At 34.3% G+C, this 23,683-nt stretch overlaps 1 protein-coding gene across 16 annotated transcripts in view; it reads right to left on the bottom strand.

The window, feature by feature from the left end:
* The window catches only part of Ank2 (Ankyrin 2), a 92,524-nt gene extending 71,445 nt beyond the window's left edge, over window positions 1–21,079 (bottom strand). For 5 of the 16 annotated variants that reach the window (XM_073984140.1, XM_073984142.1, XM_073984141.1 and 2 more), the window contains exon 1: window positions 20,776–20,994. In XM_073984140.1, the coding sequence (XP_073840241.1) occupies window positions 20,776–20,823 (48 nt within the window). In that variant the 5' untranslated portion in view covers window positions 20,824–20,994. Of the gene's footprint in view, window positions 1–527; window positions 1,150–20,775 lie in introns of those variants that run through there. The other 11 variants (XM_073984143.1, XM_073984145.1, XM_073984153.1 and 8 more) reach the window with 8 other exon arrangements.
* Window positions 21,080–23,683: the final 2,604 nt, after the last annotated feature.

The raw sequence follows: 23,683 nt of genomic DNA, 5'->3' as shown, positions 1-23,683 counted from the left end.
AGTGATGTCATGTAATAAAACAAAAACAAATAACTATGTGTGTATGTTTAACGCCGAATAACTTTTGCACAGTTAAAAAAGCCTCAAAAACAGAACCATTTCAGATCACAAATTCCAAAAACCGGTATCTTTTTCTTCTTGAGATCGACAACATTAAAGACGAATGTCAAGTAGTTATGTACGTGTGACTGTGTGTATCTAGTCTGGTAAATTGTCTAAACGCTACTTACTATCTTCGTCACTGAAAATAGTTTTAGGCCTCTAATAGGATGATAGATATATTGCTAAAACCACCCGACGCAAACACACAAACATCCATAGATATCTAGCTCACTTCAACCTTCAATTTCGCAAATTGGAAATGGTTTCAAGCAAACAATTTTCACCAACATATAAACTGGTATTATGAGGAGGCGGCGGTACTGGACAGATAATCAAAACAATCACAACAAATGTTAATGAAAACGTACAAAGTGAAAATGTATCCATATTTGGGAGACTGACACACACACACCTAGAGTACTTACTTAGAGAGGACCACTGAAAAATTGCGGAGTTTAACAGGTTTTTCACTCAGTATTTAAGGACTGTTTTGGACTTGTGGTCGCCAGAACAACAGGAAGTGAGTGGGTGGGATTTATTCGGAAGTAGGGCCATTGGTATACATGGCTCGGAATTGATGGATACGAAACACAAATGGATTGGATGGATTGGAAACAGCGCAAATTTAAGTGCTGACCACACCCCATAATAAATTCACTATTATCTCACAAGCATACATTTACACGCGACGATGTTCTATCTGTGTATCTAATGGATATCATTTGTGCGTTTACATTCTACATACATACACACAAACATTCACAAGAAGAAGATCGGCATATACATTGACGTCATTGATTAAGAAAAATGCAAATCGGAACTTAAAAAAGTGTTTTATCTTTTATTTTTTTTTTTTTGCACAACACCTCACAATGCACGAAACCCACAGAAAATTGAAACTCAACATACTTTATCGTTTTGAACGTTGTTTTGAATAATCGCGGTCATTTTTGCGGCATAAATGTATTTTTTTGTTTCTTTAAAATACACTGAAAAATGTACGGATTCAACAAACAATTCTTTTCCCCTTCTCGTTTAAAACACAACTAGACAACAACTAGCTACTACAGCTGATCAGAGATGGAAGCGAGCCGATTTTCAGTCGGCGGCGCGCCGTCGCCACTGTTTTTTAAAGGGCTCGGGCTGTTAACTCCCATTGTTGCCATACATTAAACAAAAAAAAAATACAATTCAATGCTTCTTCACACTCTCATGCAAAACAGTCATTCCATGTATGTTGATGGCATAATATAAACTTGACAAAAAATCACGAAAATTTAAAACCCTCGGATATATAGAATTGAAAATAAACCATATCGGAAAGCAATTGTTTTTTCTTCTTTATATTTCTGTGAAGTACTTGTGCAAAATGTCAAAAAATCCTAGACATTTCCGCCATTTTTATTTCCAAATTAATGGTGCTGACAAATTAACGATAGTATCAATAGCTATCGATTTTTTGAAATAAAATATCGAAAATATCTAATGTTGGGAATATCGATAGTTTGCCAGCTCTAAATCTAAAGTATTTCTATTGCAAAATTTGCATTGTGTGACTGCTTGGGAAGAATATATAACATGGCAGAACTACCACTATCACACCAGCTGATCGAATATGAAAAGTCAAATCCCTTTATAAAAAAATTATTTTTGTTGTAATTTCCCCAACAGCATAAAGAAAGTTTTGACATAACATATTCAAAATTTTACGATGCCACTACCTGGGTAATTGTGCCATGATATATAATAAGAATTGCACAAATTTCTTTTGAAATATTTCATTTATTTTTAAAAATTAAAGAAATTCCATTTTCACGATACAGAAAAGTATACATAGCCCTTAAAACTACATACATACTTGCATTTTAGTTAAAATAACTTTATACCCTAGACAGACGGCAACGTTAATTTGCATAAAGATGTGCATTTAATTTTAACCTGACAGACGACAGTTTCTGCATTACGAACTACCCGCTTGCGACGAAAATTCCAATTGTCGCAATTTAAGTAGTCCAGAACTAGTTCTAATCAGCACTAGTACAAATATTGGCCCCGAAGTAATGCGAAGGGAACCAATTGTCACCTTTTTATCCCCAAGTAAACGAGGAGGCGTCAGTTGCGACTTAATTAACTTAACTTAAACGACGAGTTGTATAAATAATTCACATTTAAATTTTCTTCATAACTTTAATATAAATGAAGCATCCAATAACACAAGCTAGTGTTGATGGACTGAATATCTTCGTACATATTGTTCTGGTATAAAAAAGGAATACAAAGGAAATATGCAAATCGCCCTCTTCTTCTCTCTACCCGCTAGCAATTCTAATTTAAATAGTCGTAAACTAGAGGTAAGTGGTACTAGTTCACAATTGACCATTAAGTAATGCGAAGGGAACCAATTGATACCTATATATCCCCAAGTAAACGACGAAGCGTCAGTTGTGACTATTTCCCACCACTTTTTTATAAATAAACTGGTATATGACTGTAAACCGGGAACTAGTACAATACCACCTACAGGTAATGCATAGAGTGTCAATTGGTTACCTCCTATGACATCCCCATGTTAAAGTTTCCAGTTGATTGCACTGTGAGGGGTCAGAAGTGGAACTAGTTACTGTAACGCTAAGAATCGACGAGTTTCCGATGCCGAACTAGCCCATCGCGCAAGCGGGTAGCTGTTTGCTGGTAAACAACTGTTTTGTTGTTGTTTGCAATGCAAATTGTGTCTCATAGGCTATGAGTCATAGCATACGTATATTGTACATATGCTCTCTCTCGTACATGAATATGGGCTCTCTTTTACAACATTGCCATATTGAAATCCCAAATTCAGTTTAAATTTATCCCGGTCCACACTAGCGTGAATTTCATGAAATTAGGTGTTCTTAAACCAATTCCCCACTACAGCAATTTTATGATTTTACTCTACTATGGACGTCGATCTAGAGACGCATAATTTCATATCAACATTTCAATGAAATTAATGTAGTGTGGCCCGGGACTTCCTTTGATTTTGTGCATTACGAATGTGGATAATGCACGAATTAATTTGAATTAAGGCATCTAATGCAAATTAACGCTGCCGTCTGTCTAGGGTATAAAGCAAATACATTGGGATACCTTCATTCTTCTGTATTAAGCATATTTAATGCCTTTTTAATGGTGGATGTCACTGTAAATGATGTAACCGTAACAATGATGCAACCTGATGCGTGTTGACGTTGTTGTTTTTGTAAAAGTAAAGGCCTACCCATGGCAGAACTACCAGGTAGTGGTATCACACCAGCTGATCGAATATGAAAAGTCAAATCCCTTTATAAAAAAATTATTTTTGTTGTAATTTCCCCAACAACATAAAGAAAGTTTTGACATAACATATTCAAAATTTTACGATGCCACTACCTGGGTAATTGTGCCATGGGCCTACCTACATATGTATGTATGCTGCCTTGCCTGCTTGCCTTGCTTACTTCTGATAAAAGAATAAAAAGTCCCAAGCCACACTAGAATAATTTCACTGAAATTTTAACATGAAATTATGAGTCTCTAGATTGAGTTCCATAGTCCCGGTCCACACTAGCGTGAATTTCATTAGTCCCGGTCCACACTAGAGTGAATTTCATTAAAAAATTTCATAAAATTAGGTGTTCTTAGGTTGAATTCCCAACTAGTGTGGCCCGGGACTTAAAAATTTCATGAAATTAGGCGTTCTTAAATCGAATTCCTCACTGCAGCAATTTTAAGATTTTACTCTATTATGAAAGTCGATCTAGAGACGCATAATTTCATGAAATTTTTTCATTGAAATCACTCTAGTGTGGACCGGGACATAGTAAGTAAGAACACCTAATTTCATGATTTCTTTTAATGAAATTTACTCAAGTGTGGACCGAGACAAAAGAAAACGACAACCCAGTTCGAAATTTTCTAGGCCTTCTTTATTCTTTTATTATACCCTACACTAGAGTTGTATAGTTCATGAACGAACTAGTTCAATTGAACGATTCATTGAAAAGAGCGTATGAACTAGATCAGTGGGTTCATTATAGTTCAATAGTTCACTGAACTATAATCATGCCCGTAATTTCTACGCGTAGTTATCTATGAGTTCATAGATATCCCCCGTGTAAGCAAAATTTCATAATTTCAATCCATAGGTAACGTTACCGGGTCGAAAACGGCCGTGTTACTTACACCAAGGATTTTGCCTGGTTGATCGTTGCAAATGTGTTAAAAATTGTAAAACACTTATATGTGGCAATGTTTTTACGAAATCATGAATGAAAATCACCAATGTTACCACATGTTTTCAAAATTTACACGCCTCGGTAAATGGCACGTAGAAATTAGGCAAAGATAACTAATAGGTAGCTACCTACCCGGTTACCTAGGGCTAGAAATTACGGGCATCAGTCGGTGACCTTACGATCAACGAACGATTCACAATCTAGTTCAACATGTCGTTCACAAATACATAAAGTGACGGCGTCGTCTATCTTAAGGGATGCCTTCGTAATGTGATCAGTTTGTTTATGTTTTGAATCAAGGTACATACATGGAATAGCTGTCCGAAAATGAAGATTTCTACAAAAACAGAGACATAACATATTACAATTTGTCGAATCGATTACCTAATGAATCTGCCTTTTTGGATAGAAAAAAGGGAAAACATAAAAAGAAACACAAACGCACAAAGCTTCTACGCAATGACAATTTCTACACACACACAACATACGATTTTTTGCCAGCCACCTAAATGAAGGATGTTTTTTTCTAAAATAAATTAATCTTTCTTAAAGAATGTAAAATTTTTGTTAGGGAGTAGTTAAATTATATTAGTCTTTTGTTTGTTTGTATTTGGTGAATGTATGCGTTTTCATCAAACGACCGATTAAGAGCCGGTGAACGATTTTTATCCGAATGATTGAACTGGACAGTGAACTATGAACTAGATTACTGACCTAGTTCACTTTAAAGAGCTGAGCTATTGAACTAGATCTTTCAAATGAACTAGATTGTACAACTCTACCCTACACCACACAGTGTAATGTTTGGTTTACATTCGGCGTCTTTTCGTGATTTCGAAGGCGTTTCGTGATTTCGCGCGGAATCAAGCAAAAATTATCATGATTTCGCATACAAAAATGAAATCATCTCATTTCGTGATTTCAGCGAAATCAACATCGAAATCGCAGTACACATGATATACAACCCTGTTATTGCCTGAAAAAGTACAACAAATGGTCTGTTCCTTTACTTTGTCTGTGTTTAGACACACAAATTTCTCGGGAAAGTAAATTGAGTTATTGGGAGAGAGCGGAGAGGAAAGAGCTCCTCAATACTCTTTCCTACCCCTATTGCCTAAAAACTGAATTTACTTTCCCGTGTGTCTAAACACGGACTTTTGAAAGTGGTAAAACCGGCAAAAGTAGCAAAAGTTGTAATCTGCTTCTATATGAATTGTATGGTGTCTGAAGTAAAGGAACACTTTTCGAGTAAAAAGTTGTAAAACTTGAAGATTCTTGCACGTAAAGGAACAGAGCTAAAGTTGCAACACTTTTCACGTATCACATAGCGATAGGTAAGTCGACTTTCGGTTAATCGATTAATCGACTTCTTCAGTCAAAAATCTAAAAATCGTAGTCGATTTTTGTCTGGAGAGAAAATCGCATAATCGATTATCTTGTGATCGATTTTCGAGTTTGTCCATAGTCCACAATCTATGGGCAAACTTGGCGCTTTTGCACTTTACACTTTTCCAGTTTCAAAAGAAAACTCGAAAATCGACGAATAGTCGATTATAATCGATTTTCTGCGGTTATGAAAAAGTCGAAAGTCGAGTTTTAAGACAACTGAAATAATCGCAAGACCGAAAAATCGCATTTTTAGTTTTAGATCAAAATCGAAAAGTCGAAAAATCGATTATTGCTTACCATTACCTATCCCTAGTATCACAATAAACAAGGTAGATGGTCAATTGATGCAACAAAAAATTTTAGTATCAAAATTTGTAAACAATGTGAAAAAATATTAAATTACTTTGTCACAATGCTATTTTTCAGTGTGTTATTGTACTTTTTTTAATGGTAATGTTAGAAAAAAGAGCGAATTGTCAAAAATTGATTCCCCATACAAATTTCTTAAAAAATAATGGAACGAAAAAATTACGGAAATTGCAAAAACTGCAGCAAATCAACGTTTCAGCTATCGTATTTAGATGATAATGAACATGTTGCTAGTTTCTACTATGCCAAAATTGTACGGCAAAAAACAGGAGAATAGGGTGTTATTCGGCGCTGTTTTTGTTTAAAGAGAAGTGCAAGTCTTGCTAAACTTCGGAGTACGGGAACGCATTTTTAGCACTAAACGGGAAAACTGCTGCACGTTCTGAACACAACTTTTATCTATCGAAATGTATTATTATGATGCCTCAACGATAAAATCATTTTTTATTTTTTCATTTGTTATTACTATACACAATTAATACGATATATAGATAATTTTACGATAGTTTTCGAAATAAAGTTGTAAAGTTCTATATTGTCGTATATTTTTGATGACTAAATCAATTTACAACAACTTGTTTTGAAAATTCATGTTCGATCAGCTGCGCATATGCATCTACCTTGATCATTGTGATATGTTTGAAATCAACAAAAAAATAAGTGTAAACACCGGGATGTATTTCAGGGTTTCGTGAAATCCAGTGGATTTTAGAGCGAAAGTGTAAACTTGGCATAAGGGTTATTATGTCTTTGTGCATTTGTATGTAACATACAAAAGGAAACGAAATAGACCCACAGTTCCTTTTGGGGATATACATATAATCACTTTCTGAGTCGATTTATGCGTGTCCGTCTGTCCATGTATTTTTGTTCGCAACATACAGGTCGCATTTTTTGTCCGATTCAGCTGAAAATTGGGGACTTCAACTTTTTTAGCCATAGGAAGAACGCTATTGCTTTTGGTGAAAATCGGTTCAGATTTGGATATAGCTCCCATATATATTTTCGCCCGATTTCACGTATTTGCTGCACCAAACACGCTATATACGTCCAATTTTGATGAAACTTTGAATGTGTACTGAATTTTGTCTACAAAGAAATGTGCAAAATTATATTAAAATCGGTCCGGATTTGGATATAGCTCCCATATATATTTTCGGCCGATTTCACGTATTTCCTGTACCACACACGCTATATATGTCCGATTTCGATGAAATTTGGAATGTGTGACTGAATTCAGTCTAGAAATAAATGAGCCAAATTATATCGAAATCGGTTCAGATTTGGATATAGCTCCCATATATATGTTCGCCCGATTTCACGTATTTGCTGCACCAAACACGCTATATACGTCCGATTTTGATGAAATTTGGAATGTTTGACTGAATTCGGTATAGAAATAAATGAGCCAAATTATATCGAAATCGGTTCCGATTTAGATATAGCTCCCATATATATTTTCGGCCGATTTCACGTATTTTATGTACCAAACACGCTATATTTTTCCGATTTCGATGAAATTTGGAATGTCTGACCAAATTCAGTCTAGAAATAAATGTGCCAAATTATATAGAAATCGGTTCAGATTTGGATATAGCTCCCATATATATTTTCGGACGATTTCAAGTATTTTCTGTACCAAACACGCTATATATTTCCGATTTCGATGAAATTTGGAATGTGTGACTGAATTCAGTCTAGAAATAAATGTGCCAAATTGTATCGAAATCGGTTCAGATTTGGATATAGCACCCATATATATTTTCGGCCGATTTCGTGTATTTTCTGCTCCAAACACGATATATAAGTCCGATTTCAATGATATTTGGAATGTGTGACTGAATTCGGTCTGGAAATAAGTGTGACAAATTATATCAAAATCGGTTAAGATCTGGATATAGCTCCGATTTATATTTTACATATTCACAGTGGTGTAGGGTAACATATAGTCGGCCCCGCCCTACTTTGATCCTTTCCTAACTGGTTTTTATTATGTAAATGTGATAACGACATCGTTAGCAATGTTTCTAAAAACTATTTCCAATAAAAAGTGCAAAAAATGTTGTTCTGTGTCCTGATTTTTTCCTCTATCAAGGCAACGACGTTAAAGGCCTAGCTATTTGACAGGGCTTTCCTTATGTCATTAAATTGTTTGTACGTACTCTAGACATAACCGTTAATGATTTTTCATAGTCATTTGTTGGAAAATTCAGAAATTTCTAGCCAAATTGCCTACAAAGACACTAACCACGATCATGCCAAAATTACGTCAGGAACATTATTCTTTGGGTCGGAATCAATGACAAAATTACTGAAAACGATAGGGAACCAATTATTCTCCCATTTTGAGTACTAGAACGGCATCTCATTCGGAATTACAACGCCGGACTATTCTACTCTTGAACCAAAACAATTATCCCGCACTATATTACCACCACAACGATCGGAATCAAGGTAGAATTATACGTGACATAACCATAACGCCATATCAATCAGCTGATTGAACGAAACCTATGAAAATCAATGTATTCGATCAGTAGTGACATATCATAATGCCATAGCCATAACCATAAAGCGGGGTACACACGATCAGTTTTGACTGTCAGTTTTGCTCAAATAATCGGTTGCTTGCCAGTGTGGCCGTTCACTTTTGTCAGTCATCAGGCAACCACAAAATATTTTGCGGTTGCTGGTAGAGCTGGGAAACCATCCATATTCCCAACATTAGATATTTTCGATATAATGTTTTTAAATATCGATTGCTATCGATATTATCGTTAAGCTGTCATCGCCATTAATTTGGAGATGAAAATGACGGAAATGTCAACGATTTTCTTGAAATTATTCAAAAGCAGATCACAGAAATGTAAAGGAGAATAAACAACAGCTTTTATTTTATAAAAAATGTAAAATAATAAAATTTATATTACCAAAATACCCCTCAGTGATGTTGGCGACATTTCCTGAGTATTTCAGCCTTGAAAAACTTCTCCACAAGTGGTGTCTTAAGACACGCCGTTCGGACTCGGCGATAAACAGTAGGTCGCAAATCATTGAGCTAAATATCAATCGGGGTGCACTCATTGATATGAGAGAAGTCTCCCTTGTCCCGTATGGGATGTTGGGGAACAATGTTTTTTTTTGTTGTTTTACCGAAAATGTGTACGTGTTTCAACGGACTTACTTTCTTACACACACATAACCCAAAAGCAGCGAAATTATTATTTATTTCAATGGATTTCAGGTTAAGGGTTTTTTATTCCGATAATATCGATAGGCAAAACTATCTATCGATATTGAATTTTTATATAATTATCGATATTATCGATAGAGACATCGATTTTTTGCCAGCTCAAGTTGCTGGACTGTTTGACATTTATCGATAATTCCGAAAAATCGACAGTCAAAACTGATCGTGTGTACCGCGCTTAAGAAACCAATTGGGTTTTGGTTTTCTATGGTTATGGCTATGTAACGTCTAATTCTAGCTTCAAGCCAATACTTGTAATACGTTCACTTCGTGATTATTCCCACCAGTCCGAAATCTCAAGTTGTATGAAAATAACAAAGAGCGTCTTATTCTAAATGCGAATTGCTGCGAATTCCTTCGTATTAGTGGTATTTTACATTTATACGATTGCTCGTACGAGATTTTGTCTCCTCTTTGATCATATTCGTAAATTTCACACACAGGGTTGCATTTTTTGTAACATGGTACCAAGCGTACATTTTGTTAAAAATACTTAATGTAAAAAGAAGGTATTTTATAAAAATATTTTATAAAAATTTTAAAATACTTATAAAAAATAATCATTTTATGCGTTAAATAATTTTGTATGCACACATTTATTGCAAAACTACATTTTGTTTCAATTTCTCTTACTATGTTTTGCAAATCTGCTTAACAAGAATAACCACCACAAAGAGAATACAAAATCTCGTACGAGCAATCGTTTAAATGTAAAACACCACTTACTTTTGATCTTCAAAATTTTTTGGAAAATGAAAGTAAACAGTGCATAATTTATTTTTAGTTTGGAAGTGCTGCTTTAAAAGAATGGCACTCAAATAGAAAGAGTCTCTAAATTCAATTACTTCGGAGTTCAAAATAATGACCACTGGGACATATCAAATAAAATGCCGAATATAGAAAAATACTAACGAGCCACGACATAACCTTGGAAACTAAAAAACGATTTGTCAAATGTACATATGGTCAGTGTTAGGTGTGTTCGTTTACTCAACAATTTGTACAAATTTGTACAAGTCCAGTAACTTCTTGTAATCGGCTAAGGTCTTTTGCATTGTACTGTAGAGTAAACGAACAACATCCTGTAACAATTTGTACAAATTTTGAGTAAACGAACACACATATTATTATACTGGGCAGAAACAGAGAGAAGACAGCACTCGTTTGAGATCTGGATATACCGACGGGATCGTATCAAGAACATGCAAAATATATGCAAAAAATATGGTAAATATGCAAGAGTTTTTTTTTTTGACGATAATCGTCATGTAAATTTGGAAAATCGTCAAAAAGCGTTCTAAATTAAGTTTTTTGTCGTTTAACGTGTTGTTTGCAGATTATTATGTTATTGAGGCTCTCTAAATATTCCGCCACAGCAATAAATCTGTACTAATAAGACTTAAATCAGTTTTCAAATAATCCAGCATTCAAGGCCTACAGAAGGTCGACCATTCAGAAATCTGTTAACAACTTTTTACAACAAACATAAGCTTTGTTCCTTTACTTTTTTAATGGTAAGGGTGGTAAAAGAGAAAAGTGCTCAAAATTGCTCTCTCATGAACATTTTTACCAGAAAAGTAAAGGAACGGAAAAATGGTAGGTCTGGCAGCAATGTCGAAAAGAAACATAAAAAATCAATTTTCGTCTTTTATTTCACAGTTTTAGTTCAGTTTTATCAGCGTTCGACTTTTTCTTCTGTTTTGCGTCCATTTTCTTTTTCATTGTGAAATAATCGTCAAACAAAAGTCGAAAAATCAGTTCTGCCATTTTTTACCTGCAGAAATTTTGCTGGTAGCCTGTGGTAGAAGAGAAAGCAATTTTCGCACTCTCTCCACTCTCACTCTCTTAAAAATTGCTTCCAGTTTTGCCACTTTTCGGGGTTAAGGAACGCTTTGCAGGTTAAAAATGGTAACAAATGGTAAAAATGGTATCCTCAGGTAAGTAAAGGAACACAGCTATAATAGATTTTACATTATTGTGATTTGTATTTCTTTGTATTTTAAATCACAATAATGTTTTTGACAACATACATAATAATCAGGTGGGCTTATTGGCCGACCTTGTATAGGCCTTGCCAGCATTCCTATACAAATGGAGGCAATGGAAAAAATTTAAAATTTCAAAAACTCAATCAGAAATGTCAATATCAACGTGTCTAAATATGGTGATAGTTTCTACTCGGCCAAAATTGTCTAGCATAAAAACAAAGGAGCTGGAGTTAATAATCGCACTTTTTGTTTAGATAAAAGCGCCCTTTTTATTAGTTTTTGGAATAAGGGTACGTTTTTAGCACAAAATGGGAAAAAGTACTAGAGTACTATTAACGATTCCAGGTTCTGGAATATAACTGTAATTAGAAGTATACGTTTTGAATATCCACATATTAGATTTGAATATATTTTATAATGTTTAGTCCTTTATTCAGTATATACAGACATAAATTGGCAATTTTTGTTCTTTGTGGTCAAAAAGCTTCTTTGGAAAAATGCTGTAACTACCGCTTTAGTTTAATGCACGTAAAATACATAATTTTATAATATCGATCTATGTATATTGTACGCATACAAACACTTAATCTTAATGCAGAATTGGGAAATGTTCACTCCTCGGCGAAAAGTAATGGATTATTGTTGTACCCATCCACGATGAATAATAAGCAAAATGAAAAACACCCAATGATTAGTGAAAAATTACATCACTTAGAAAAACCACACAATAGCGTGGTAGTGGTAAAATAAGTCAAAACCCTTGGAATTGTCTTTGCAAAACCACTCACATAATTCTGCTAGAAATCATTTGGAATGCTAAAAAATATATGGCTTGTTCCCGTACTTTATAAAGTGGTAAAAGTTGTAAAAGTCTTAAACGATTTTCATATAAATTTTGTGTACGGGAACGCAAAATGTGTAAAAGTGGTAAAAATTGTAAAAACTTTTTAGTTTTGGAACAGAGCTATAGTTCACTCACTCATTCCTTCTACAGGAAAACAATTTTGATAACACAGTCGAAAAGTCACAACCCCTTTGTATACACAGTTGTTTCTATATTTCATTTAAGTGTTCGGCATTAGCAATTACAATTTAAAACATATTACAATATAACTACCACGAGTTATTTAATCATAGAAAATAGTTTATTTTCTTTACTATTCGTTAATCCTGACAATTTGCTAATTCGTAGGGTATTAAAATATGGTTATCAGTGCAATCATGAATAAAAATTCCGTGCGGAATTTGTTCCCTTTCCCCAATTTCACAATTTTTTATTTTCATATTTATGCCCAAAACGGTAATATTTTTGTCGATTCGACTAGAATACGCCATAATTAAGCGAATCTAGTAGTTTTCAACTTTTTTACAAATATTGATTTTAAAAGAATTTCACTTTTTAAAATTATTTTCCGTGCGGAAAATTCCGAGGGAAATATTAATGATTGCCCTGTATATGTTTTTATATGTTATATGTTGTTAGTAAAATATGAAAGATTTTATGTAATATTCAATATTTTTTTAGTCTTTAAGTCTAGCTCATTTGTTTTTCTGCCAGACAATTTTGGCCGAGCAGAAACTATCAACATATTTGTAGAGTTGTGCCAAAGGAACTATATGGAACTATCTCGTTCACTTCGCAGTTCCAATGGCCCACCTTTTTTCTTTGAACAAACTGCGTATACTTACTATCACACGTTATATTTAATGATGTTACTCATACGCTTTGGAACTAGTACCAGGAACTAGGAACTAGATGACCCAACTCTACATATTTGTATACGTTGGGTTTGACATTTCTGATTGAGTTTTTGAACAAATTTGTATAGGAAAGCAACTTATGCTGTAATAAGAATGCTGGGTTGTAGGAAATTTGTTCACCTTGCGAAAACTAATTTTGTTCATATCTACGTGTATTTAAGTCTTTTAAGCCCGCGGCACATACGGTATAAATAAATATAATCTCCTCCAAGCAATCATAAGAACAAAAATTGAACGACGCCGACCGAGAGGGAGACGAGAAATAACAATGATAAAAAACATTCAGGAATGGACGGGACACCAAAATGAAATAAGCCTTTAAACGCCGCCAGAAACAGAGACCTAGCTATAGATGACAAATTACTATGCAAACAAACATCGCTCGAATGGCACGGGTTAACGTTAATCGATTGCCATAAAATTTTATATGTAAGGTTCAAGCGGAAAAATTTTAGGGGATATAAGTTCCAAAGAAAAAAAAGATAGTTCACCCTACTGTACATATTACGTTCACATGTTCAGTCTTTTGTATGGACCAAAATAAATGAATGAGTAAAAAAACAATCTTGAATTTTGGATTTCAATTCGGCTCGAGAAGCTGATGAGTTGATCACAATAACTGACCTTCGTTAAGGCAAAAATAAAATAAAACTATTATGTTTTAGACTAAATCAAGAATCAAACGTAGAATTAAGCCATTTTACTAACAATTTACGTCGTTTTACTGTTTCCAGGACATTTATTCTAAGCACATCAGCTATACGTCTGCTCCGTCGGAAAAGGTCGTAAGTCCACTTTTTTTTGGAAATCGAGATTTTGTTACAGGATGATAGTACAAGTCAAAACACGTCGTATGATACAAAGAAAATGGTAGCATGTCGCGTTTTTCTATATGTTTTGCCCTTGTCGGAAAAGGTCGTAAGTTCACAAAACGTACAAATTTGAGCACGAAAAGGTCGTAAGTCCACAGGAAAATGTATACTTTAAAAGAATACTACAGCTAATGTACTTCAGATATTATGTTTAAGGTCATCCATGGTTGGGGTACAATGTAAAGAACTAGCCTACACCTTTGGATGATAATCGGATGATATTTGGCGGAGCCTGTGGACCAAACTTTTGAACAAAAATGTGATAATTTCTATATTGCAACGAAAATTTACATTTGAAATCTATTTTCCCCTATAAGCGAACTGATTATGAAAGATGGACTTCTGGCCTTTTCATTGATACAAATTGGGATGCTGTATGTGTTCAAATACCTCATATATTGAAAAATTTGTAAAAAATCAAAATTTTAACTGTTTTTACTGTCGTATATCTTACTTAACTTTATCAACTGGTAATTTGTGGTTTCTATAGGGACATTTATTCACATAACGAGATTAGTTTGTATTCTGAATTCAATAAAGTAATACCTTCTAACGGACGGGTAAGTGCAATGTTTATATTATTAAATGGTTCTAAAATAATAATTGATTGTAATGTTATTAAACTAAGAAGACATCATGGTTCTTGCTAACAAAGAGCAGTATGAATTTGGAATGGAATTAGACGATGGTGTCATGGGTCTAGTTCCCTATGGTTTTCACGGTGATTCTGAAAGCTCTGATGATAAACTTCCTAAACGCAGCAAGACATTACATGCTGAAGATTCTACATGGTTTGCAGACAAAAACAAAAGATGCAGTGAGTTGGGGCAGAAATACTTAGGAAGACACAAAAGGACACTATTTGGGATTACAATGTAGCTAAGAATCCATGTACATTAACGGAATTTATCATGAAATTTAATTGAAGAAAAAGGTCGTAAGGCAAAAATACAAGGTCGTAAGTACAACGTGTCATGTTTTATATTAAATATTAGCCGAACCGGTCCACGTTGCTGGCCCTTGAAACAGTTTATGTTACCTTTTCTTATGTCAATTAAATTTTTTTGCATCGCAAATTAGTTGGGATATGTAAGTGAATATCAATAACAAATAAGAACGTCGTTAAATTCGGCTAGTTATACCCTCCACCATGAGTTGTATTGAATTTTACTTCTATTAGTTTCCTTTCGTTTATGAAGTAGACTAAATACCAAATTTCAGCAATTTCGGTAAAACAATGTGACTAACCTTCAAAATACCGAAATTCGGGAAGCACCGTTTTATGGGGCTATAGGCGTGGACCTATATAGACAAATTTATGGGAGCAAGTTTTATACCCGAAACGAAGAATAAATACCAAATTTCAGCCATTTCGGAGGAATAGTGAGGCCACACCTTCAAAATACCGGAAATCGGGAGGTACCGTTCTATGGGGGCTATATGAAGGCGTCAATACCAAACATGCTAGAAGTAATAGGGTCGGAGACTCAACAACCGTTGCCTCGCAAATTGATTTTTCATAACTTTTTCAAAAAAGCGTTTTTTAAAAAATAGGGCCTGCCATCAACCCCTCCCAAACTCAAAATATATAAAGCCTATTTTCACCTCGGTTTTTCCTTGTATATTCTCTGAAATTTTCAAAAAACATCGGTTAAGCCGTTTTTAAGGCCAATGCGGAACATTCAAACATACACACATTGTCTTTTATATATTAGATTTCACACAAAAGTTTTGGTCCATTAAACCCCGCATATATTTATCTCATCACCATGTTAAATTGCAAGCTTATTCTTTGTCTTAAATTTCGCGCCGATCGGAATATTTCTGCGATCTACAGGGCAGCTACAAAGTCGGGTAAAAATTGTGGGTTTGGTCCATTTCACACCTTTCGATCATAACTAACATATAATGGGGTCACTTCTGGTCGGAACCCGACCTCTCCACAAAATTTCGTGATGATCGGCCCAAAATTGAGGCCTGGAGTTTTATTACAATTGTTAATGGATAGACGGACACACATAGCTAGATTGCTTTATCTCGTCAAGATATGAAAAAATGGCAAGGGGAGGGGGTCTACGACGAATACTTCGCGATGTTACACGAATATTGAACAAAACAAACTTATAATACCCTTTCCACATTGTTTTGTAAAGTATAAGTATTTTATTTTAAAAACGTCCGTAAATTGTAGGAAAAGGTCGCAAGTCCCTACAAAAATACAAAACTGTACAAGGAAAAGGTCGTAAGTCCAAAGACATCCAATTATCTCCCAAACGCGACGGAATTTTATCAAACAAAGTACAGGTATTGAAGCGGAATAAATAAACGAAAAATACTGCCTTTACCACCATAATAAAATCTTTAATACAGAAAGCGCTGGAATGTTTTTTCTTCCTCCTGGAAAATTTATTGAGAGGGACTTACGACCTTTTCCGACGGAGCAGACGTATAGATTTCAAATATAATCGATATGTTATTGTCCAGCATTTTGAGAAACGTCTCTTCTGAGAAAGGGCCAAGCAGAGCTAATGCTTGGTTTACATTTACGAAATCCACTCGATTTCAACTGTCATTTCCATTGATTAAACGTCAAATGAAATCCAATGGATTTCAGATGAGTTTTCATTTGACATATACGCAAAGGAATTGACAGTTGAAATCGAGTGGATTTCGTAATGTAAACCAAGCATAATGGTCAATAAATATCATTTCATATTTAGCCCAGTCAAAATAGACATGCGTATATAAACGGGATATAGCAAAAGTTTCCACATTGCTGATTTTGGTGGATAGATAGGATTTGCAATGTCATCGATCCCATGTGTGCAAAAAAGTTATTCGGGTGAAAGGCCATTTTTGGAGACCATATTCAGTTTTTATACCCTACACTACTATGTAGAAAGGGTATTATAAGTTTGTTTTGGGAAAAATTCATGTAACACCGCGAAATATTCGTCGGAGACCCCCAAAGTGGTATACCAATCTTCATATCTCGGCGAGATAAAGCGATTTTGAGATGTGTGTCCGTCCGTCCATCCGTCCGTCCGTCCGTGTGTCCGTCTGTCCATTATAAATTGTAATCAAACTCCAGGCCGCAATTATGGACCGATCATCACGAAATTTAGTATGGAGGTCGGTTTAACATCAGAATAGATCGCTATTTTAATTGGTGATGATCGTGAAATATTTAGCGGGTGAAATGGACCAAAAACATAATTTTTATCCGATTTTGTAGTTGCTCTGTAGGTCGCAATAATAGTCCGATAGCTTCGAAATTTTAAATAAGATAAGAGTATATGACAAACAAGAAGCCTGCGATTTGAGATGGCGATCAGATGATATTTAGAGGGTTAAATGGACCACAACTTTTGTGTGAAAATTGTGAAATTTTTTTATAAACAGCTTATATCTTTATGAAAGACACATTCCCCACTCGTGAGTTACATTTGGAAGACGATCTCTTGACCTTTCAATTGATGTCAATTATGTTGATGTACGTGATCAGATAACAGAGTTACAGCCTAATATATCCAGTTTTTTGTTTGTAGTATAATTATAAACCCGCTAGAGGTCGCAATTATAGTTCAATAGTCACGAAATTTTGCACGTGGTAAGAGTTTAGGTAGAAGAAAATGCCTATAATTTTGAATGATGATCTGATATTATTTAGTGGGTGACATTGATCATTAATTTTGTATGAAAAATATTCAGATTTTATTTTGGGTCCATGTTTTAATTTCTGGAAGGCATATACCGGCAAAGTAGCCTACATATGGAATAATAACTACTGACCTTTCCCCTGATGCAAATTGCAATAATGTGTCTGCCAGATAACGGGAATACTGCCTAATATGTAATGGGGTTTCTGTAGAGAACCATAATTTCCTCCCATGCTACCAATTGTCTTATATCATGACAGAGACATTTTCAGTTCCGTTCATCTGTCTCTCTTACTGTCTAGCTGGCTGGTGCGCACGATAACTCCCGAACAGATCTACCGATTGGAACCAAATTTTGCACTTCGTAATTTTTGCCCAAACTTAGTTTAATTTCGAATATGGGCAACATCGGTTCACTCCTTCAACACTTCCCCCACAGAAGTTCAAAATTTGCGAACTCAATTTGGTCCAAAAGGTGAAATTTAAGAGTCCTATCGAATCGTTTTGATTTTCTTCAGCAGATTGTCCTTGCGGTCCCCTTTGCGATGGTACAATTGCAGTGGCAAGTCCATACCTCCAGAGATTATGGCCGAAAAGGTCCAAGAAACCCTGAAAAACAAGCAAGAAACCTAACTAAAATGGCAAATCCGCAAGATAATTCTCAAGGGGATTTTCTGATTGGTCCAAACTTTGCACATCCTATTATTTCATCCAGTCATGTATCAGGTTGGAATATGGACTATATCGGTCCCGTTCTTCGAGTACCTCCTACACAAAATTTGTGAAAAGTGCAATTTAAGGACCAGTTTCGGATCTATTTGAATTTTTTGAAGAAGGTTCCTTTCACGGAACCTATTGCAGCGGTACAATTTTTCCGGAGTAAGTCCATACTTCCTGAGATAATGGTCCAAAATTTCCAAAAAATAATTCTCAAACTTTTTCAAAAATCAGAAGTTAGATTTGGTAAAGCCTTACATTACGATACCTACAAAATATATATTTTTTATACGGCATAATTATTGTGTTTGCTTCTTTTTTGGTCAGATGCTAAGGATATATCACCGTTAGCGGAGCTGACTTATAAGTACTATCTTACTTAGTGTGTAAATGAATATGAATAATTTTGGGATTTATAAATTTGTTTGCATTCAAATTATTTGAATTTCTATTCATTATTATTTGTTATTTCTATCGTTATAAAATATGTATATAACCACAATGAACTATTTTCGAAATGCCCTGAAAATCACCATTACCAAGCATATGTGAGGACGATAGATCTTCAATAAACCCACAATCAATGTGAATTTTCCAATTTTGGCATATTGTTTAGAAATGTATAATTTAAAAAATTGTTCCACAAAATCCCAGTAGGGACAAGGGAGGGAATGAATTCATGTTATGTCATTGATATGTGACGTATTTTTATCGCCGAATCCGAAAGGCGTGTACAAGTTGCTACTTGTAGAGAAGTTTTTCATGGCTGAAATAATCAGGAAATATCGGCAGCATTACAAAGGGGTATTATGCCACCGTTGATAATTTGATGTGGCCAGGCCTGGGAATCATACCCGGACATTCAGCGTGCAATGCGGTTGCACATAGCTAATTCCTACAGGTTGTGGTGTAGGGTATCACATGGTCGGCTCCGTCCGACTATAGCCTTTGCTTACTTGTTTTTTCTCAAAAACGGTAAGACTTACTAAAGTAGAGTAAAAGTTTTAGATTTAACAATTGTCTACAAGAATGCGTTTTATGATTTCAAAAAGCCGTTACCATTCTTAAGATATCCCGATCTAAAAGTCAAATTACACACGAAAAAATAAGCGTAAATAACCACATTATAAGGCAGACCTGTTTACACCACGTGTTAGGCATTTTCATAAGTTTTCAAACGATACCCACTTTGTAGTAATCGGTTCAGTAGAAACGATTCTAAAGAAACTTCATATAATTTTTTGAATCTGGACTTTCGGGTCAAAGAGGTGAATCCGCCCCCTATGAAAATTATACATTTCCGTACTTTACACGATATGTTAATTTACATATCGTGTAAAGTACCCATTAGCTAGCCGATATATTATGCTAAATACGCGAGATATCTTTACCCCATTACTTTATTGTGCTACTGTATATAAAATAAATTTCATGTAAATTGAATTGTTGTCATCAAGTGGATTTAAAGGATGTTCCAGCTCCGATCTTACACCTGTTCTTGCTGTTCTTGGTTTAATTGGTTTCTTTCATGTTGTACAAAAGGCAAATAACATCTGAGTTGTAAATAATTCTTGGTTGACCTAAATATGTACTAAGTATGTATGTACTGGAAAAAGTATATATTGCTTGCATTTAGATGCCAAAGGCGAAATTGAAAATTGAAGAGTTTTGGTAGAGAAACACATCTACACAATTAATTTACTGAAATAATTGGCATCCATCGCATATTTGTTTTTCCTCTGCGTTTATATGTAGATTCTTGGATTTGTAAAAAACATGATCATACATACAGATATATATTGCAATATTTTTCAATATTCATACAAATGTATTTATGTATGTATATATGCACATAAAAATGTGTGTTCATACATTTATATTTGTATGGATGTACTATGTCATATACATATATATGTACATACATATGTTTTTGCTTTTAAAAAGGCGTACCACAAAGTATGTACATCCCACCCCACCCCTCCGGCTGACTGTATTTATCCCTTGTACATATGTATGTATGACTAATACGTTTGTAGGCATTGCTCAGATATTTGTATGTATGCAGACAGCCATCGTTGTATCCAAATTCATCATAAATAATTTTGAGCAAAATAGTACTGGCAATTTTTTAATTACTGTCACACATTAAAACTTTTTTTGGGCATGATATCATTACATAAATTTTCAAATTATTTTTTATGATTGTCTCAACCGAAAGGGCTAATTGGCTGGTTAGCACACATTACTTCTTATTTTCATATGTATGTATGTAGTATGTATCTATTCGTATATACACATTCGGCTTATTTTAGTCCAACAAATTTCGTCAGATTTGATGTTCTAATTTATTTTATTTTTTCGTTTTTTTATTCAATTTTAAGATTGCGGAATTGTAATTAGCTTTGATTCACTTACTCCCAAACTTTGCAGCGATGGAAATCGTTTCTTTAACGGAGTTAACATTTGTACAATTTATAGAGAATTTATAAAAATCTTTAGAATTTTTCCAATATATTTAGAAAATTTTCCGTTTTTCACATGAACTTGTTTTCTTGTTTGGTATTTATTTTCTTGTTCTTTTGGCCAGAAGCAAATTCGTACACTAGTCGTTTGTAGTCTATTCGTTAATTTAAAATCTAAAACGAAATCTTTTCAAAATGTTTGTTTGAAATCAAAAAATCGCACAAAAGATTCTCTTTTAGCCAATAAGAAGAGTATTACAATCCACAAAATATTCGGAAAAACAAACTCTTCTGTTCCGTCTATTTTTAAAATCTAACAAGAGTGTGTGGAAATTGTTTTTATTCTTTAACGTAGACATGTTCTACTTTTGCTTGGAACCACTTGAGTTCAGAGTACTCAAAATCGTACAGCAAATTGTTTTTTTTTAATTTTTAAAGAAACAAACATTTTCTCTGTAATCGTTTTCTCTGTCATGTGTCTATTTACTTACCAGATTTTACAAGAAGAAATTTCTCCTGTAAAAAATTGCAACTTCTCAATGAAGAGCTGAAGAACAATTTGTAAAAATTTTCTGCTAACAAGACATACCTATTTTTAGTAATTTGTAAATTTAATAAGCATAAATATGTTAAAAAATTATTACAGTACAAAATTACAATGATATAACAAAGTGATTTACGACATGGAATATTACAGTACGTTTATATATAACCGGATTTAATAAACTCTCTGGGTTTCAAATGTCGATTCCATTGGTTATACGTCAAATAAATCCTCACAAAGAAGGAGGTTAACCCGCCAAAAATGCTCTAATGATTAGGCGTTTTACAACAAAAATAATGTTTATATTAGTTTATCGCATATCGCATATTTTCCAAACTCTTATAGGAGTTGGCAATGATTCAGTAAATAAGGAGAACCAGTAACTAAGTACAACAACAAGACTATTTTAATTGAAAGTCCTGAAGCTGTCAAAATTTATGTTTGCGTTTTCATACGATTAATTCACAATAACAACTCCCTTGCACCATGGGAGTGGAGCAAGGAGCTAGTCTCTTAATCAACAAAATAGTAAGTTCTATTTAAAACATAGTGCGTGCAATTTGACACTTTCGTTTATTTCACCATGTTTCAAGTTTGGATGACATATTAACATTAACGCTAATTACCACCTGTATTAATTGCCTATTTTGAACAAAATTGACAAATTTTGAACTTTTGCAAGTAGGGTGCTACGTCGGTGGACCAAACAATACATACATAAATGGCTGCGGTGCGTCCAATAAGAAATCTAAATGTCCCTAATTCGGTTAGAAAATGTAGTTAAAAACTTCAGAATACGTGAAATTGGGTGGTACAGTTATATGAAGCCAATTTCCACGATTTTGGTGTTAAAATATCTTGATCACTGGGAGCCCTAAGTGCGAAATTAAATCAAATTGAACAGAACATAACGATAAAATCTTCAAAATATTTCTAATCGAACGATACTGTGATATTGGGGACTATTCCACAGTTTGAACCCATATCCACAATTTTTGGTGGAGAAGTTGTCTGACCAATGAAACCCTAAATGTCACATTATAGCTAATTCGGTCAGAAAATGTAGCTAAAAACTTTAAAATACCTGAAATCGGGTGGTCCTATTGTTACGATTTTTTAAATTAGAATAAATAAAAGCTATTTCAAATTTAAAACGCTAAAATTGGTCGAACTCTGACTTTAATACCGGGGAAATAAGACCTTATGAAAGCTGTGGACTTTAATTGTCTATAATACGTTAAAATTTGGCATAAATTGACAGTTTTTTTCTTAGTTTTATAAAAAACTAAAGAAAAGTTAAGGAATAAAGAGAGATGGTGCAAAATAAACTTGAAATTCAACTGAAAATTGGGTATTTTTGATCGAGAAACTTCAAATTCCTGCGACTCCTATTCCATAATACGGGTCAATGTTGGCATTAAGATAAGTTAATTAAAATACCAGGTGATTGCTATTGCTCTGGGTCCGAGCCAACATACTATAAAGAAAAAACGAGTTCCTTCCTATACACAGAAAAAGCAAAGTGGAATTTCTGCGGCAGGCATAATGAATATTATAAGGAAACGCCAGTAGACATTTCCCGAGGCGAAATAATCATCGGAAATCTGCATTGCCGAGGTGACCGCCTCATGGAATCGGAAAGTACAAAATACTGCGGAACACAATTTAGGGTTATCTCCAGTTTATGTCTGTGTCAGAAATCTAACCTATTTTCTTTCTGTGTATAGGAAGGTTCTCGTTTTTTCTTTATAGTATGTTGGCTCAGACTCAGAGCAATAACAATCACCTGATATTTTAATGATTAACTTATCTTAATGCTAACATTGAGCCGTATTAGGTAATAGGAGTCGTAGGAATTTGAAGTTCCTCGATCAAAAATACCCAATTTTCACTAGAATTTCAAGTTAATTTTGCACCATCTCTCTTCATTCCTTCGTTTTTCTTTAGTTTTTTATGAAACAAAGAAGAAACTGCCAAATTTTAAACGTATCATGACTATATCTTCCAAACTGTTAGGAAATTTGAATTTATCTCAGAGGCAAAGTTGTAGTTCTTGTCTTAAAGAACAAAATTTGTGAACACATATAATCCATCTAACTTCATCTGCAAGGTCAAAATGGCCAAGGTCAAATTTCTTTTAAAATTTGTTCTCGGGTTTTGGTCTACAGCTATCAAACCGATCAAATTTGAAGCAAACAAGCAACTACAAAAATGTACCTCAGATCTCAATAAACATCTTCCTAGAACTACGAACTCTATATAGACTGTTCTTAAAGGTCAAAATAGCAAAGTAAATTAGATTTGTATCCTGTTTTCT

This window comes from Musca autumnalis, unplaced genomic scaffold, assembly GCF_047663935.1.
Source record: "Musca autumnalis isolate F117 unplaced genomic scaffold, ASM4766393v1 scaffold_4, whole genome shotgun sequence".
Classification (NCBI taxonomy): domain Eukaryota; kingdom Metazoa; phylum Arthropoda; class Insecta; order Diptera; family Muscidae; genus Musca; species Musca autumnalis.
This window is presented reverse-complemented; position numbering and strand designations above follow the sequence as displayed.